Source organism: Brachypodium distachyon, chromosome 3 (genome assembly GCF_000005505.3).
Source record: "Brachypodium distachyon strain Bd21 chromosome 3, Brachypodium_distachyon_v3.0, whole genome shotgun sequence".
Classification (NCBI taxonomy): Eukaryota; Viridiplantae; Streptophyta; class Magnoliopsida; order Poales; family Poaceae; genus Brachypodium; species Brachypodium distachyon.
In genome coordinates, this window is record NC_016133.3 from 15236478 (window position 1) to 15250715 (window position 14238).

At 41.7% G+C, this 14238-nt stretch overlaps 3 protein-coding genes across 5 annotated transcripts; all 3 read right to left on the minus strand.

Annotated features, from left to right (window-relative positions):
* Positions 1–533: 533 nt before the first annotated feature.
* On the minus strand, positions 534–2227 carry LOC100835854 (DNA-directed RNA polymerases IV and V subunit 2). Its single transcript, XM_024461369.1, is given in 5 exon segments — positions 534–657; positions 1429–1635; positions 1729–1934; positions 1937–1964; positions 1967–2227. Coding segments are annotated over 5 exon segments (711 nt in total). The 3' UTR covers positions 534–648.
* Positions 2228–3791: 1564 nt separating this feature from the next.
* LOC100821323 (peroxisome biogenesis protein 2) lies at positions 3792–7858 on the minus strand. 2 transcript variants are annotated; one of them, XM_003573452.4, is made up of 8 exons: positions 7732–7858; positions 7069–7182; positions 6800–6956; positions 6440–6576; positions 6261–6361; positions 5851–5968; positions 5058–5224; positions 3792–4230 (listed from the first exon to the last, which is right to left on the minus strand). In XM_003573452.4, exons 2-8 carry the CDS (start codon positions 7177–7179, stop codon positions 4125–4127), a joined length of 897 nt encoding a protein of 298 aa, XP_003573500.1. In that variant the 5' UTR covers positions 7180–7182; positions 7732–7858; the 3' UTR covers positions 3792–4124. The 2 variants fall into 2 exon arrangements, with proteins under 2 accessions (XP_003573500.1, XP_010234419.1); XM_010236117.3 differs by lacking the exon at positions 7732–7858 and adding an exon at positions 7249–7271.
* Positions 7859–9446: 1588 nt separating this feature from the next.
* LOC100836159 (monodehydroascorbate reductase 5, chlorplastic) lies at positions 9447–13818 on the minus strand. 2 transcript variants are annotated; one of them, XM_010236119.3, is made up of 17 exons: positions 13666–13818; positions 13362–13560; positions 13103–13202; positions 12860–12937; positions 12457–12528; positions 12253–12371; positions 11902–11986; positions 11691–11780; positions 11486–11587; positions 11303–11392; positions 10932–11012; positions 10660–10731; positions 10488–10582; positions 10324–10412; positions 10168–10230; positions 10043–10086; positions 9447–9876 (listed from the first exon to the last, which is right to left on the minus strand). In XM_010236119.3, the coding sequence occupies exons 1-17, from the start codon at positions 13673–13675 to the stop codon at positions 9745–9747; spliced, it is 1521 nt and encodes a 506-aa protein (XP_010234421.1). In that variant the 5' UTR covers positions 13676–13818; the 3' UTR covers positions 9447–9744. The 2 variants fall into 2 exon arrangements, with proteins under 2 accessions (XP_010234421.1, XP_010234422.1); XM_010236120.3 differs by lacking the exon at positions 13666–13818 and having other exon boundaries at positions 13362–13659.
* Between the last annotated feature and the right edge of the window lie 420 nt (positions 13819–14238).

Genomic DNA, 14238 nt, shown 5'->3' on the forward strand with positions numbered 1-14238 from the left:
CAGATGACCAAATAAATGTTCAAACCACACAGCTAATTTTGCAGATCCCGTTGTTTCATGTTTCCAATTAATTTAAAGAGGAAAACAAACGTTTTGCACCGTGTTGATGGGAAGGATTTGTGCAGTACCGTGGCCTATAGACACATTCCAGATTTCACATTTTGTTTCATGGCTCTTGTCACAGAGTAACATTGAACATCATCGATACAAAAAAAAACATTGAACATCGTAACAGAAAGATTTAACGCCCATTTGTCAACCATAATAGCATCAAACTTGAACAATCTTCTGAAATTAAGTTCAAGGCAAGAAAGAGATATATACCCCTCCCTTTCCTTGAATGGATCCTATCCGCAACATAGGCCAGGTTCATGCAGCTAACAATTCAGCAATCACATTAGGTGACAAGAGTAACATATCAGTCCCACCCAATGACTTTGCATGGTCTGTGATCTCAAAACAGATAGACAGCGACGAGGTTCTAGCTAATTGCTTCAGTCTGGAACTTGAGGCAGATCCATGCAGAAGAGCTCCTTGTACGGGAGGGTTGCACCGTAAGGCACGATTCGGAGTATGTTCTCCGCGGACTTGCAGAAGCGACAGTAGGGGCCATGGACCTTCTTCCTCCCCTCTTCCAGGGGGCCAGGATCAATTTAGCTAACCAAATATAAATTAAATAATTAAATAATTATACCGTTAGAAAGTTCTTTCGATAACGAATCTAATGATGTATTTTTTGTTAAGAAACATACATATTTAATTAATCAAATTGAGAATATAGGGATGCGTGCGTGCCTCATATTATGGGACGGAGGGAGTATTTAACTCACGGATGGGCCTCTATCAGTAAAGCGGCGATTCTAGCGGTGCCGGCAGAAGGTGGCATGTGGTGTTGGGCCGGCCCACCTTGTTATTATATTTTGTTATGGGTCAATGGTATATGGTATGTGAATCATATTTTTATTGGTATATGATATCGGTTAATGGTATATGGTTGGTATATGATATCGGTTAATAGTATATGGTTGGTATATGATATCAGTCAATAATATATGATATCGGTCAATAATATATGATATCAGTCAATATATGTGATTTTTGCACGTGTTGTCAGTCAATTGTATATGATATTTTTGAATTGTACATAGTGTATGATGCCACGTGTCAGTATGTGTCTGGTCGCATGCAGCATATGGCCTCTGCATATATACATGCAGCACATGGGTTCTGCCTCTGCCTATATGAGGACAATAATGTAGTAATGCTACTCCTATGTGACACACTGAGTAGCATTACTTTTTGTTCATCTCAATTGTATCGATCTAGTGTAATTTCTATTTTAAAATAAAGTCAGATCGTTGTTCTCAAAAGAAATGATACTACACCGGAATAACTCATACTCCAACAACAGGACATATAAGGCAATACCTTCTCCATTCCTCTGATTAGAAAGTATCCACCAGAATCAAAATGGCAGTCAGTTTCCTGGAGTTTATACAGCCGGCAAAGATTTGACTTCACCGTGACAGGCAACATACCAATGGTGACCCATTTAGTTTCACTCAATATATCTTTCTTCTGCACATATCGACCCTTTCCGATTTCAGATTTATCGCTTTGCTTCAGTGAATAAACCTGCAGATACAGTGACAAAACAGTGATAAATGAACCAGATGGCATAACATCTATGAAAAAACTTACTGACATATACAAAGGAGCATCACTGACCTGAAGAGTCATTTCTACAATCATCTTAGAAGAATATGTCATCTTCTTGAGGCGAGCATGTGCAGGCTTGAGCCTGAGTGTCTGCTCATCGAGATCATAGTTGTCGACCCAAAACACAGGCTCCTCAAGCTTCACCCTAACAAACTTCACGGTCGCATGCCTCCAGGCACCAGATACTCCCTTTGAAGGATCATAATCATACTCCCTACGAAGTCATTGTAGGAGTTTATCTGGTGGCCTGGCTGATTAGTCCGGTGTCGCTGAAGAATGATCTTGCTGCTTCTTTGCAGAACTTCTCCAGGCTTGCAACGTTTATGTCGATTGGGGATTGCTGCACACAGGAGTCCATGGATGGTGGTATTGCTTTCAAATCCACATCCATTGGAGACTGCCGGCCTCCATTATCGGCATCTGAATCCAGTGGTGCCCTTTTTGCATCCACTTTTATATGATGGGAATTTGCGTCATCTGCATTGTAATCCAAAGCCAGGAGATCCATATCTGTCTGTACCTGCAGACCCATTTGGACACCAAAATCATTTCTCAGTTTTCATGACAGATTAAGAGAGAAAATGATTGTATACTTACCTGCGTGCCGGCCGGCGATCGCCGGACGCCACCGCAGCAGCCGGCGAGGGAAACGCTACACGTTGGCCCCAAGGATCAACAACACGCACACGAACATGCCTGTGGCAGATGAACAGCAAGAAACACCGCTAGCTTGTTTTGTTTTCCTTGCTAACTTAGTTCTACTAACTTGCCAGTACTTATATTGAGCGGAGAATACAAAAGGTTCTCAACACAACACAGCTGCATGCCATCCCTCAACCACCCACATTCTCTTGAAGAATGCTACAACCAATGCTCAACAACCGTGGTATAAAAGATGATTGATTATGTTGATTTAATGTTGAAAATCGCTAGTACCAAGATAAAAATGACTCAATGCATTCAGGCTATAAAAGCTTCTTGGAGATACTAAAAAGTTGTGCAATAACTCTAAGGGCCCGTTTGGTTCACAGGAACTCAAAACATAGGAATAGGAAAGGAATGCATGTGGAAAACAGAGGAATTCAAAACTCAGAAATTTTTTCCAACAACCCGTTTGGAACACAGGGAAATAAAAACTATAGGAATTTGTCTATACAAGCTTAGGTAACTTGGTTTTCATTTTTCAAAAAAAATTAACTAACTGTGTTACTTGCACAACAAATCAGCTTAATGCAAACTAGGACTCATAAGTCTGGTTTTGATGATTAGGCAATAAAAAGTAGACGAAAAAAAAGTTAATAAACCATTTGCATACTTTTCGACATGTTGAGGAAGTACAGGTATATATATGTAAGGATGCTTAATATGAAGGAGTAGCTATAATTTACTTTTAACATTTGCACAATGCCAATTTTATTTTGCAATATCATCATAACTTCATAAGTAGATGGCAAAAAGCAGCAAACAAATCACAAACAATGATACGTGAATAACTAATACGAGTATATTGTTTACACATTATAGATGTTGATTGAGTTTCTAGATAAATAATATGTCACCATCAAATCGACACCTCGACTATATCCTGATGATCTCGACTGTGTGATGGTCTCGACTGTGTATACTCCCTCCGATCGATTGTCTCAAAATTGTCCAAATATTAATGTATCTATACTTAAAAAGCATCTAAATAAATGTGATATTTCGACAATTAATATGATCAACGGGAGTACTTGACATTAGACGGCTGAGACGGGCTGGAAATAAAAAATGTGCGAAAGTGGTGGTTTAGGCCCAAGAACTGTATACCTGACATTACTCACCCTGCCCGCTTGCAAAAAAAAAAAAGTCTCGATGTAAAATCACGACATCTATCATCTGGTCACAAACTTACAATTTGACTATTTTAGGTACGTCTTCCCTCTTGCCATACATACTTATCATGGAATTAAATCCAAGAGGAGCAAGCATATCACTGAGAATAGCTAGCTGAAATCAAGGATGCTATCACAATATTCAATGGAATCGTTACATCGGAATAAGATAGACCCGCTTCGATGCTGTATTCAGTATGTCAGCTAGGAGCCAGAACTCACTATGCCATAGTCATACAATCAACCTGTGTATTAACAGCACATACAACATTACAGTTAAACTGTATACACAATTTTTTTTTACTATATCCCATAAAAGCAAACTACATGCGTCTTCTTCTACACATAACAAAAAATGAAAAAAAAAACTGCACAGGCCGAGCATTCCACCTTGCCATCTTTTGCTACAAGTTCCGCCGTTTCTTTGGAAAATACAACCAAACATACCAAATTTCTAATGGCGGTGTGCCAAGAAGCCTTGTTGTTACAATACAGGGTGTGTGGGTAAGAATTTCTTCAACCCTAGTAAGTCTAACTTGATCCTTGTCTTTGAATAGCAACGACAGCCTCGTTACAGCGTGCACATCTGTAAGAACTTGTAACTGCACAACGCGTCCGTATGCAATAATAACAATACCTGAAAACAACAACGGATTTTCATATTACCAGAGCTTGAGCATAAAAATGTCTGAGATACAAGAAGATCGGCGTATTAATTGTGTTAAAATAAAACGATGTTCAGTAATCATCATTTTTTAGGAAACAAACATGCAAGAGATTTCATATGTTCACCCACCTCACACGCACACAAGTGCCATCTCATATGAAAACTATGTTTCACTCAAGTACTATGGCAATTGGCCAGTAATGTTGCACAAATGATCTTACAGTACTGAAGTCTTTATTTGCGAAATACAACTTGAGTTCTGTAAATTGAAAAACTTGACTGGTTATGTATCTTATGTTTAGCTCAGCAATGCAAGAGAACTTATGTGGTAGACGGTAGTCTAGGTCCATTGCAATCAGTTACATTAAATGTGGTCAATATTTTCTCAGGATTATATACTCCCTCCATCCCGCAATAAGTGACGTGGATTTGTATAATTCCTATACAAATCCACGTCACTTATTTATTCCTATACAAATCCACGTCACTTATTTCGGGACGGAGGGAGAATGTGAGACCATAATGATGTGCATAAAATGTTGGGATCCTTAAATGTTACTCCCTCCAATCCATAATAAGTGTCAGAGATTTAGTACAAAGTTAGTACAAATTTGTACTAAATCCCGACACTTATTATGAATCGGAGGGAGTAGCAGTTAGTGGTGAAGGCTGCCAAGTCAATATTTAAGATGAAATGAACTTCGTTTAAACAGTTAAAAAATTGCTAGTAGTAGAGTAGTATCAACTATACCACAAATGGACAAATGTGAGACCGAAAGCAATCAGGAGAAGAGTACCTGTGTTGACATGGGAGAGCTACAAAGGGAATGCTAGGACTAGAGATGCATATAGGACAGTTTGCTTCATCACCAGAAGAACTTGCTGATTTATCTTTGGAGAAAGGAAGGAGGAACTTCTTTACTGAGGATGAGTTTAAGAGGGGGAGAAGCAGAAGCAACATTTCCTGCATAAGCAATGAATCTTAGCTATCATTTGAAAGTTCATTCAAGAAAAGACCTAATGGATACCAAGTCATTTGAAGTTCTTGATTCTAACATCCGGATTCTTCCCATCACAAATAGAAAGCATATGCATTTAAGGTTTCATCAAATGATTTTTTAAACTAGCATCCTGGTATCTCTAGATTCAAATGAGCACTAACTAGATTAAGTGCGCAAGCATTTGCATACAGTTGGAACGATGGGAAATGTTGGAGAACTAAACATTAAGTGATAGATCTATTGATTTTGGTACCTATCAACAATTAAACATGCAGAATACATGTGACACGTAAAAAAAAAACATGTACAAGTAGAGCAGAAATACTGAGCGGAAAAATTGATCTTGCATTTCCTCACTGTCAACACTTGAACAGAAATTTACTTTTTGTATGCAATAGGAACATTAGGACTTCGACAACTTTTCCAGACATATATGTGATCAACATTAGCTACACTCAAGAGTCTCACTATGCATACCTTCAACGTACATACATATAGTTAGTGTTTAATCCATCAATGCATAAGCTAGAAATGTTCAGTTACCAACTTTTTGTCAGATAGCTAAAAGGACCGCAAGAAAGAGATTTACCGAAAACTCATTCCAAACCAGCTGCCGATTCATGTACTCAAAGCTTACTGCTCTATTCATGTTGGGGCTCCCATAAACAAGTCTTGCTTTCAGAATCCTTTCCACAATGGTTTTGTACCTGAGAACACACCATAAAAGCTCAACTATATTCGCAATGATAAAAAATCCACGGGATGATTCTAAGAAAATAGCCAGACAATTATTCAGTTAAGCTAATCCAGCTCTTTTAAGTACACTATGTGGTCACTGGTCAGTATAATCTTAGTGGACAACTGGACTCAGACGTTCACAATACTAAAATGATTACTGAACTGATGTGAGCCTGATAAAGAATTAGCACATCTTCGGTTTTATATAATGCCAGAATACATGAAGTAACAAACACAACCAAAGTGCTAGAAAAATGATACCTTCCACCATAAAGAAATAGCAGCAAGTTAAAGAATGAAACAGCTCTGTATAATCCTTCAGCATGCTGCACCAAGCCCCAAGCACGACGTGCTAGTGGTCTCTATTATACAAAATAGAAGTGATAAGAATGACGAATGGGATTTGAAATTTCCAGAAATAGTAAGTTTCAAAAGATAACCTGTTCAGAATCACCCCACCGACGGAACGCAGAAAATGATTGCAAGCGGGACAATAAATATTGGCCACCAACAGTGCTGATACAATACAAGATCTTTTGAGATACTGAAAGTCCAGGTCCTTCCAAACCTGTTCTGACTGAAACACATGTGGAGTTCATCCGTTATTGATCAGATAACATTACATGACATCCCTCAATGTAATCAATTGATGATTTTCCTTTTTTTCTGGTTATTTTCAAATTTGTCATTTTTCATCCTTAATCGCTAGAAGAAGCATGACCACCAGAAATAAAAGCAGAGAAACACATCGTATATAAATCTCATAACAGCTGAGACAAAATCATATGGTAGTAAAATACCTTCTTTTCCTGCGATGGGTGCCGCCCGCTCATCTCTATACCTCAAGTTCATCAGTGCATTCCCCGGGGTTGGCTTGTCAACCCAAATCGAGAACCTCCAGATGAGGAATTCTAGGAAAGCATCGAGTTCAGGCTCATACTGAAACAAGAGCCCTGGCTGATAGCGAAGAAAAAACGTCAGAACTGAGAGCAACAAGCAGCAATGCAGTTATATCGAAGCCATGACATGGAGGAACACCCAAAACAAGATGGTTGCGCACGGACATTACCTTCATCAAAGAGAACACTTTGACTAGCTGCTCTTTCAACATGGCAGACATCTCGACATCCAGCCTCGCAGCATCGAACTGATTGACTCTAGATATCGAAATTGGGATCATGGTCTGCATTCACACGAAAGAGATTACGACAAGCCAGTGTCATCCTTACGACATATAGAATCCAAATACCCAGCTCATCATGGTGAACAGATTGCAAATCTGCTTTCCTTTGAGCAGCAGCTATTCCCAACTGTTTGGCTTATTAGCTTTCGACCCGTTGCGCCCACCACACGGCAGCGGTCGGTCGCAACCAACAGCACGCACCGCCGGAGATGGTCGCAGGCCTGTCAGACAGGGCCACGATGCGGCTCGGGCCGACCTTCCTCGAGAGCGTCTTGCGGTTCGGCGAGGCTCGGAGGATTAGGCAGTCGGCGAGGAGAGGCGGCGGCAGCCGAGGCTGCAGCGGCGGCTACGGGAGCTGTCGGGGCGGGCGTGGGTTGGGGGAGGGGTAGTGGCCAGAGGTGTGCCCTGGGAAGAGCGGGGAGGCTAGGGTACGAGCAGGCCAGCGGGCTAGGGGGCTGGATGGAGTGGCCGCGAGGTCACCGCGGGGGAGGCCGGAGAAGTGGGGGAGGGGGGAGGGGGGGGCGAAAGGTAAGGGAGAGGAGAGCTCACCGCGAGCGCCGGCGACCGGGAGAAGAGGGTAGCAGGTCCGGCCAGCGAACGGCGCAGGCGGAGGAGACGCGGAAGAACGGCTCTAGTGGATTCAGGTGTTTTTTTCCTTATTCCTTCCGTTTCTGAAAGATATACTCCTTGTTACCAGATACTTGGATTTGTATAAAAATTATATAAAATTCACGACTTTTTTAGAGCAACTATCTGGCCTTTGCGATTCATGAGACAAAGTACAAAAGTGAAGATACTCAACAAAACTAAAAATTTCATAGTACTTCAAAGTAAACTTTTCTTGATCCACCATTCACATTTTTATGCTTCTCCACGTATTCGTTGACAAACTTACAAAATATCATATTTGCAAAAACTGAACTAACCTCCAAGGTTTTGAAAAGCCGCATGAGCCGTCCACTCCAAACTTGCAGAAATTTTTTAGGTCCCTGAGTCTGAGATTATAGATGGCCATCGGGCCGGCCACGCCAACACCGGCCCGGCCCTTGTTAAACGGGCCTAGGCCGGGCCTGAGCCCCTCAAACCTAGTTATATGAGATCGGGCAGGCCCCAAAATACCCCCTGGCGGCTCAGGCATAGCTCCAAGTCCCAACAGGCCGGACCTATTTAAGCACAATGAGGCCTGTCAAATAGCCTGGACCCACCCATCCCAACAAGGAGAAAAAAGAGAAACAAAAGAGAAATGCTAATTGGGCTGGCCTACCGGCCCGCAGATGTAGAAAGGTTGCCCCACCAACCTTTTGAATTGCGTAACCAAAGCGATTCATGTTGATGGAAGAAAGGCTAATTTAGTTTGATCCGATCCGCCTATGCCAGTTCGAGAGCAAAGATAGGTTGTAATTGTATGGCGGTATCCGAAAAAATATCTTGTGGACGGCCTAAAGCACTCATGGTCTCGGCCCAGCAAGAGAAGAGGCCAAAAAAGATAAAAGAAAAGGGGGAGGGAGGCCCAGGCCCATCTTCTGGAAGTCTGATATGGAAAATTTTTTGTATATAAACGGACCGTGCCGGTCCAGCCTCAGGACTGAGGATGACGCCTGAGGATAAAAGAAAAGGAGGAGAGAAGCCTAGGCCCATCTTTCGGATGCCTGATTAATCTGTGCCAGGCTAGCCCGCCAGGCCATCAGGCTTTTTCCAAAGGCCCGGCCCGACGACATCTATATCTTACATAAAGTTGAGACCTAAAATTACAATACACATAATTCCAAACAAGAAGTACAACTAGATAAAAGAGATTACAATAGCACTAACAAATACTCCCTCCATTTCATAATTCTTGTCTCAAATTTGCCCAAAAATGATGTAGCTATTTCTAAAAAGCGTTTAGATGCATCTGATATTTCGACAAGAATTATGAGACGGAGGGAGTACGAAACTAAAACTAAAAGTAGTGCAATTGTACAAAAGAAATACACCCTCCAATCTAGATACCCATGTACTTAGACAAATCTGCGAAAATTGATTTGGATAGTACGCAGTACTCCGTTTCATAATATTCCCCTATGTTCCTTTTTTTAAGGATCAGCTTTTCCCTAAGTCAAACTTATTAAAATTTGCTTTGCGGACAAAAATTTATTAAAATTTGACCAAATTTGTAGAAAATGTAATAATATTATAATTTCTGGACCGAGGGAGTATAGTTTTAGCAGATTTCACTGCCAACTCCGTGGGGACCAGTCGATCAGTCAATCACACGGAACAAGTAATCATATGATCACAAGTATCTTTAACTCGCCTCCAAATTATACACCTTCAAAGCTGAAACCAGCAAAAGAAAAGATTTCCCACTCTACTCCTTCGTATTTCCTCAACACCTCCAAGGCGGACAAAGTTTATTTCAAGCTAGAAAAAGGCGGTCACAGGTACATCGAAGAATATTACAAATCCCGCATAAAATGAATGATGTGGAATTGCGCATTATGATATCAAAGTCCTGAGATTTCAAAAGTTGCAGCAGCAGCAGCACCCAAACTGGAGAAGGCCTAGCTGTTGAGCAGTAAACTAAACAGAAGACCCGGACAGAAGAGAGCTTCTTGCGATGTCTAATGCGTCTTCGACAGAAGTCGCGCTCTTGAGCTTGGCCTTGTCGACAACAGGCTGAGATCTCGCTAGCTGTGGAAGAAGCGAGAATTCCTGAAAGATTGCAGAGATTTTGTTATGGATCCAGAATAGCAAACTGATAAATTAAGTCCAGAAGTACAACAGAAACTGCAAGCTCTTTGATCATGGCAAGATTGCATTTCAGTGGCTAGTAACTCAGTACTAAGTTCAGTAGGACCGCAAGAAAGTATTTTATTACCTCCGAGGTTCCACTCTCAAGGAACACACCCTTCAATCGATCATCTGCAGGTAATAAGAAAAGCAAAAGGTCGACATGAGAAGTCCAACTAAGAGGGATGAGAAATAACCGAAACAGCCAATTACCAGTGTCAATCCAGAAGGTAGCAATCTTTGGATCAAAGTTCCCTACTTCAACTGTTTCACCAACTGAACAGCACACACGAAAGGATGCAGATTTTGTGATTATTAATTGCCACTAACAGGGATCAAGGTAAAAAATGGATACTGAGGTCACTGTACCATTATCGCCATAAAATTGCCACCAAATTTTCCTCGAGCTTCCTTCATACTCAAAAATTCGAGAGTAGAAATACGGAAGGTAGTCATACCTGCATCCGATACGGCAAATCAAACAAAACACTACTAGCTAACCTTCCGGATACACTTTATAATCATTAACTTACGCTTTTGCCTGGGATGTTAAGAGTGTTTCTATACAATGGTGCGCAGACTTCCTGGCATGATCAACGTGTTCCACTCGAGCTATTCTATCATACATCTGCGGAAGAATCGACCAAAAATTTATATTCTGGATCCAACCTTTCCTCAGTAGAGATCAATACAAAGAGTACCTACCTTCAGGGGGAAAGCTGCAACGTCTCCAATAGCAAAGATGCCAGGTACACTTGTTCTAAACATGGAATCAACCTGCAAAGAAGTAGCAATTTATTCTAAGGATGGCAACAAATTCACATAGTAACATATTCCATCAGCATGTATCATCATATCATTTAGAAGGAAACAAGAACGCACTGACAGTAGAGGTGACAAAGGCCAGATCAGCAACTTTATATTGGAAAGATGTAACCGTTAACCAAATAAACATTAACTTCAGGACAAAAACAAACCTCTATGCCACCAACTTCATTGTTGACTCCAACAGCTTCGAATGGGCTGACAGCTGGTTTTGCTCCTATACCAACAATAACCTGCATTTAAAATGTATTCCTAAGAATCTCATAATATGTATCCACAAAGTTTATCAGTTTACTGGTATGTAAATCAACTAGACAAATTGCCAGCTACAATAAATAATAGCTGATGCTCCTAGGGACAAGTTGAGAAACTCTTTAGCTTCTGTTCCCTCAGTATACATTTTATCACTCCATAAAAAACACATGCCAACAGTAAGAACTCATATGTAATTGTCTTGATGATATTCATGCTTTAGGATTTGGTATTGCAGCATAAAACAAGTTAACAAAACAAAAATCGTAACTGTATCAGCTTCAACAACAGAACCATCTTTAAGTACAGCAGAAGACACCCTTCCATCAGATCCAGCATCAAGTTTATCAATAAGAGCCCCCTGGTTAACATAAATATACACAATCAATATACTGAACAACGAAAAGAGCCAAGATAAGCAAATGAAGTTATTGCCTTGATCAAACTCTGTCACCTTTACGAATTTGACGCCATTTTGTTCATATAGCTCCTCGTACTTCTCAGCAAGGGAAGGCGTAAACAATCTTGGCATGATGTGATCTTCTGGGAATATAATCTATATACAGACCAACTTTAGTTAACTCTCACTTAATGCGTGAAGAGAAGAAAAGCATGCCTCAGATATATCAAAATGGAAGAAAGCAAGCTAGTGCCGTTACAGTTGTGTCAAGATTCCAGCCGCAAGCTGCAGCAGCAACCTCCATGCCAATATAGCCCCCACCGATAACAACAATTTTCTTTGCTTTTCCCTATCAAATTCAACCATAAATTATTTCACCAGAAACTTTGAAGAGCGAAAATGTACTATGCAAAAATCCCATTTTATTAGTACATGAAGAACATCTATAATTGTTTATGTACTGTACATACCAGTGAAGATACTAGAGAATCAGCATCAGCAACATCACGTATATAGTGCACTCCAGGTAAGTTTCCTCCAATTTTCTCAGGTAATCTGAAACAAGCATCAATATTACAAGTAGGAACAAGCAATGCTGACATTCATCACAACCATGTGATGTGTACAACGCTTTTATATCCAGTCCATATATACAATTAACTAAAATTTTCAGTTAATTGCAGCAGCATGGAAGTTTGGTTTGCCTAGCCTCTTAGGAGTACAAAGTTGTAGCTAGAACTGGCAATCATGGTAAGGGCACTACAGTCTGGTTTTCAACAGTTAAATCATTGCTAATGCATGCAGAATGCATTGTTATATACCTTGCAGCTGCACAACCTGTAGAAATAATAAGTGACCCGTACTTCAGAATTTTCCCTGAGGAAGTTTTCAAGGTCTGTGTTTTGCCATCAAATGCTTCAACTGGATCCTCATACAGCACCTTTCAGAATGATAAATGGTTCAGACCAAAGTGTTTCGATATTTTCTAACACTTTAAACAAAAAAAGAAGTAGCATGATCACTACCTCTATACCGTTCTCCTTGTACCATTCAGCAGTCTGCCTCTGGCCTCCAGATCCGACACAGGTATGGAAACCCTGCCACGAGACAAATGCCAGAGTTTTAAGGCTGCATGTGCAGATTTAATCTTGATGATGACTTGGCAGGTCACCTACCGTGTCAGCTAAAAGAATGCTAATTCACAGGTAGCAACAAATGATGACAGTGTAAATGTCAAACACACAGAATCAGATTTCACTAAGGTCTTAACAAAGTACCATGAGGTTAACTCATTTACTGTCCATCATATCAAGAACGTCCAACAGCTAAATTGTTTAAGCAATTCAGTAAACCCAAATCCACAAATCATCATAACTTCCATGCTTTAAAGCTACATTCTGCTGTTAATAAGCTGTCATGGGTACTTACAGGTAGGCGTGCCGGCTTCTTCTCTGGTGGAAACAGATAGCCTTTGGTCAATGCCGGTCGCTCGTACGGTGGAACCGCCTGCACGAGAACAACACACTCTATCATGAATCAACCCATAACCTCAAAATAAAGTTACTATAGTATAACTTCCAGTAGGAGCACGAGCAATGGAAAAATAAACAACACAATGATACAAAGGACAAATATTCTTAATCAACTTGAGCAATTAAACTGATCTAGCACCTCTTTGGAGACGATGCAGAGGCGGCCGTCAGCCATGCCGTGCTCCACGAACGTCCTGGCCGCGTACCCCGCCGCATTCCCTCCGCCCACGATCACGTACCTGCAGGCCCGGAAGATACGAGAAACCCCATGGGCATTGTCAGGTTGCAAATCAAAAGCTTTGCAACAGCACAAGGAATCGTCTGACATTTCCCCCCACTCCCAAGAACCCAAAAGCAATAAGAACGAGACTCAGATCAGAGAGAGAGAGAGCACCCACTCGCGGTTCTCGTTATCGAACACGGCGGCGGCGGAGACGGAAAAGGCCCGCCGGGGAGCCGCCGGCCGCGCGAGTCCGGCGCCGCCGAAGCCAAGCCGCCGCAGCGCCCACGACGTCTGGGAGTAGTACCGGCACCCGGAAGCCGTCCCTGCGGCCGCTGCCGCCGTGGAAGCCATCTGGGCCGCCTTTCGCCGGAGAGCTGCGGCCACCTCCAAGAAAAGAAACCGGCGGGGGAGCGAGTGAGTCAGATGGCGGGGGACCTAACAAACGCGATTCCGGCTTAATTTGCAAGGGTGAAGAGAACCTGAAGTCATATCCCTCCCCGCCTCCTTGACCCTTGTAGAGAGCGCGAGGTGGCGCGGCGCAGGGCAGGGAAGGGGCGCTGGCTGTTGCGGGAGGCCAAGGGCCGGCGACTGACTGACGTTGTATAGTATAGGGCGAGAAGAAGAAGAAGATCCACGTGTATTAGCTTTGTTATCTTCCTAAATACACCCTCACTGAAATCTATTATCTATTACTATCTATTAAATTAGAGTTGGTGTAATAGAGTTGGTGGTGATGGTACGATCGCGGTCGCCGTAGGTTAATTTCGTTAAAATTACAACCAATATGTCACTACTCGTTATTTTTTTTTATTCCAGTTAAAATTACAACCAATATGTCACTGCCCGTTATTTTCTGTTCCTCCAATTTTTTTCACGATTTTTTCTAATCCATCTTACAACCGACGCCACCACACCCGCATGCCGACCTCGACAGCGTCATGAGTTGCCTACACAGAAAATAAAAATAAACAGTTTGTGATTTTATTGACCCGTAGTAACGCACGGGCACAGTAATTACTATCCCTTGGGATCTCGCCGGTGCCCGCCACCGC

Bases quoted from the DNA above. Each gene is read 5' to 3' on its own strand.
- LOC100821323 (XM_010236117.3), bottom strand. The intron at 6,957-7,068 runs GTAATGTCCGTG...CTTCGCTATCAG, and splicing joins AAGTGTTCTCTTTGATGAAG to CCAGGGCTCTTGTTTCAGTA. The intron at 6,577-6,799 runs GTATTTTACTAC...CATGTGTTTCAG, and splicing joins ACCCATCGCAGGAAAAGAAG to TCAGAACAGGTTTGGAAGGA.
- LOC100836159 (XM_010236119.3), bottom strand. The intron at 11,393-11,485 runs GTGACAGAGTTT...TATGTTAACCAG, and splicing joins ATGGCGTCAAATTCGTAAAG to GGGGCTCTTATTGATAAACT. The intron at 10,732-10,931 runs GTTTGTTTTTGT...ACTTCTTTGCAG, and splicing joins ATGAAGTTGGTGGCATAGAG to GTTGATTCCATGTTTAGAAC.